The 3,975-nt window shown below is 40.1% G+C and overlaps 1 protein-coding gene across 1 annotated transcript; it reads left to right on the top strand.

The window, feature by feature from the left end:
• The first annotated feature begins 676 nt into the window (after positions 1–676).
• LOC140961175 (pectinesterase-like) lies at positions 677–2,978 on the top strand. Its single transcript, XM_073419503.1, has 2 exons — positions 677–1,952; positions 2,267–2,978. Exons 1-2 carry the CDS (start codon positions 797–799, stop codon positions 2,953–2,955), a joined length of 1,845 nt encoding a protein of 614 aa, XP_073275604.1. The 5' UTR covers positions 677–796; the 3' UTR covers positions 2,956–2,978.
• The last annotated feature ends 997 nt before the right edge of the window (positions 2,979–3,975 follow it).

Raw genomic sequence — 3,975 nt, 5'->3', positions numbered from 1 at the left:
GTTTTTCTTCGTTTTGCTTGAAGTTCTATCCAACTCTTCAATTTTCTTAACTTTTTGCATACCATTTTTTTTCTTGAATCCTTTTGCTTGTATCATAGAAAGTCCTATCGATGATGTCCTGACACCTCCATAGTTGTCTTGGCTTACTTCAGTCAAACGCCATTTCCATGACTTGATTGGTTAGATCACATACTGAATTATGCACCAAAGAGAAAGTTGATGAGTGGACGGAAGCTTCGGTTGTCGGTCATACGAGCATCATATATATATATATATATATGTTGAGAAAAAATTTGTAACGTCCATTAATAATTCAATTTTGTATGGCTCTTCCCACGTAAAACTTGTGCTAAATTATTTAAAAAAAGAAGATAACGATAAATTACAGAAAAATAATCTTTCTTCTTTATCAAAATCGATCGGCCTGAATGCATGCATGTATGTCCATTGAGGTAGCAGCTGCATTAATGACAGAGATCTCTTATTCATCCATGCCACCTTTTGTATCTCACCATTATTTCCTCGTAAAATTCGAACAACCCTCCATTTCTTCTATTCTTTTCTACTTTTAGCTACGTCAAATTACAACCTTAAACTCCTCGACAGATCGATCTTAATTTCTACGCTTATAAATAAGACTGTTTTTCCACAGACACAGATCAATCCATCCCTTAGGGTTCTGGCTAGGGGATTCCGAGGTTCTACCTTCTTAAACCCCAATCCAGGGCTCTGAAAAATACCATTTTCAAAATTTTTGTTGTATATATATATACCAAAAATTATTGGGTTGAAAAAAATGGGGAATTTTTCTGGAAGCAAGAAGAAGTTGGCTATTGCCGGCCTTGCCTCCATTCTTTTGGTTGCGATGGTGGTTGCGGTCGCTGTCACCGTCGCCAACAAGAAAGGTGACACGGTTGCTGCTCCAGCGTCTGACGATGGCGGCAACAAAATTAGTGCCACCGCTAAGGCGGTGAAGGCCATTTGCAGCCCCACTGATTACAAGGAAACCTGTGAAGAAAGCCTCTCCAATGCCAACTCCACCGATCCTAAGGAGTTGATCAAGGTGGTATTCGAAGTGGCAGTGAAAAATATCAGCGATGTGATAAAGAAATCATCTTTGCTAAAAAAAGCTGCTGAGGATCCCAGGACTAAGGCAGCGCTCGAGACGTGCGAAGAGCTGCTCGACACCTCCATTGATGATCTCCAAAGGTCATTCGAAAAGGTTCGTGCATTCGATATGACGAAGGTGGATGAATATATCGAGGACTTGAAGACGTGGCTTAGCGCCGCTATTACGTATCAGGAGACGTGCATCGATGGATTCGAGAACACCACTGGTGACACGGGGGAGAAGATGAAGAAGCTTCTGAAAACCGCAGCAGAGCTCTCCAGCAACGGGCTCGCAATGGTCACTGATTTTTCTTCTGTTCTTTCATCGCTACAGATAGAAGGGTTTAGCCGGAAGCTACTTTCAGATTCCGCAGACAATGAGGAATCGGAGAAAAGGAGACTTTATGACTATGGCCACGATGAATCCGACTATTATCCATGGAGTCCACCTTCTAAGGAACATCATGACAAGCAGCATGGTAGGACACTTCTTGACAATGGCAATTATCCTCATAAGCAAAATGACGCTCACCCTGATTTTGTGAGTAGCAAGGCACGAAGGCTTCTTGCTGTTCCACGAGCGTTTTTGAGGCCTAATATAGTGGTCGCTCAGGATGGCAGCGGGAAATTCCGCCGAATCAACGACGCCCTGGCCACCGTACCCAAGAAGAATAACAACCCTTTTGTCATCTTTGTTAAGGCTGGTCTCTATAAAGAAACTGTCATGATCCCAAGAAAGATGAACAACATTATTCTCATCGGAGAGGGACCAACAAGAACCAGAATCACCGGTAGCAAGAACTTTGCCGAGGGCACTCAGACATTCCACTCTGCAACAGTTGGTTAGTAAAAATCTCACATTATTTTTCAAACCATAAAACGAAATGTTCATTTTACTGATTCCAGCTTTCCATAAAAAAATATGAGTGTTAGGAAGTCACATTTCAAAAATCTCATAAATTCTATAACTTGATTCAGGGACATATCTTTATTGCATAATGCTAGACCAATATATATGAATGACTTAGATATACATTAATGCCAGAAACATGTATCATGAATGACTTAGATATTAATTCAAGAAAATTGTTTTTTAATTTGTTCCCACGCTTCTATTTCTATTCAAAACTTTTGTTCCTTTTGGCATCCTATACAGCCGTGAATGGAGACGATTTCATCGCCATGGACATTGGATTCGAGAACAGCGCAGGCCCAGAAAAACATCAAGCAGTGGCTCTCCGTGTCTCCGGAGATCGAGCCATCTTCCAGAATGTCCACATGAACGGCTACCAGGACACCCTATACGCCCATGCCTACCGTCAGTACTACCGCAATTGCCTGATCTCCGGCACCATTGATTTTGTCTTTGGTGACGCTGTATCCGTCTTCCAGCGCTGCCGATTCGTGGTCCGTCAACCAATGAAGAACCAAGCGTGTATGGTGACCGCCCAAGGCCGCAAAGATCCCCGTGGGGTGGGAGTAATCGTGATCCAAAACTCGGATATCGTCCCAGAACCGGCATTCGCCGCGGTGAAGCCTGCACTGAAAGCATTCCTTGGGCGACCATGGAAAGAGTATTCAAGAACCATTATCATGCATTCCTATATCGATGGGTTCATCGATCCAGAGGGGTGGTCGCCATGGGCGGGAACTTATGGTCTGAATACTCTGTATTATGTGGAGTACCAGAATCGTGGGGCTGGATCAAACTTGTCACATCGGGTTCGGTGGAAGGGTATCAAGAGGATCACTCCTCAGATTGCTCAGAGCTTCACTGGTGGAAGACTTTACCAGGGTGATCAGTGGATTACATCTTCTGGAGTTTCATATTCTCCAGGCTTATAATGACACTCTAATTATTAATTAAATTAAATTAAATGGCTATCATATCATCATTCTTTTATAAAATTATTTATATTCATAAATAATATGCCTTTTAATTACTTATTATTTTAATAAAATATTTTATTGGAATGTCAATTATATATGGATGACTGTCGACTTATAGATTTAAATATCAATCAATTTATATTTTCAATAAATAATTAATTTATTTGATGATATATAGTTGTATTAGCACAAAGTAATCTTGTTTTTAATTTCAATAAAATACACAAGTTGGAACAACAATGTTAATGTCAATAGGCAATAAAAATAAATAATTTGACTAACATAAGTGTTTTTCATGAAACTTGCGGAATGTGACAGTCACGTGATCGTGCCAAATATGGAATAATCCGAATTTTTTTATCAAACGTTGTGTGTCTCGATTCGACCATTAGTTCTAATTCCCTCGGTATGGCTTCAAAGCGAAAAATGTAAACTGAAGAATATAATGAAATTGTAGAGAAAATTCATGAACAACATCAAATTTAATTACGTTGTTATGAACATGAACAACATTTTTACAAGAAAGTTGGAGTAATATGCCATCTAAAGAAACTATGATGCTAGAAATGAGAAAATATGCAGATAAAAAATTGAGAGTATTGAAGAAGCTTTGCTGCTGCTTTATTCAATGTTTTGTTGTTTCTCTATTCTGATTCTTCTTTCTGTTTTTGTTAAAATCCACGGAGCAGTTCCAGCCACACTCCACGATCATCCATGATGCGTCGTGGATCAACACCTCCATCGTGGTCTTCAACTGAAACTTTCTTGGGCTCGTCCACTGGGCCTCTCCACATTCTGCAAGCTTCTTATTGTTAGTGAGATTCTAAGATTTGGGTTAAACTACTGCCCTCTAGCCAATTTGGGTCATTGGCCAATGAGGCCTAATTTTGACTATTTGGCTAATTTTACTAGTTCGGCCCAGTGGGCCAAACTAGCTGTTCATATAAGAGCCTAGCGTAGAATCATATGGTTAAA

The sequence above is a fragment of the Primulina huaijiensis genome, chromosome 16 (assembly GCF_012295235.1).
Source record: "Primulina huaijiensis isolate GDHJ02 chromosome 16, ASM1229523v2, whole genome shotgun sequence".
Classification (NCBI taxonomy): Eukaryota; Viridiplantae; Streptophyta; class Magnoliopsida; order Lamiales; family Gesneriaceae; genus Primulina; species Primulina huaijiensis.
Note: the sequence above shows the minus strand (reverse complement) of the source record. Positions and strands in the feature narration are given on the sequence as shown.

Excerpts from the sequence above, each read along its gene's own strand:
- LOC140961175 (XM_073419503.1), top strand. The coding sequence starts at position 797 with ATGGGGAATTTTTCTGGAAGCAAGAAGAAGTTGGCTATTGCCGGCCTT. Across the intron at positions 1,953-2,266 it reads ATTCCACTCTGCAACAGTTG|CCGTGAATGGAGACGATTTC; the intron begins GTTAGTAAAAAT and ends CATCCTATACAG.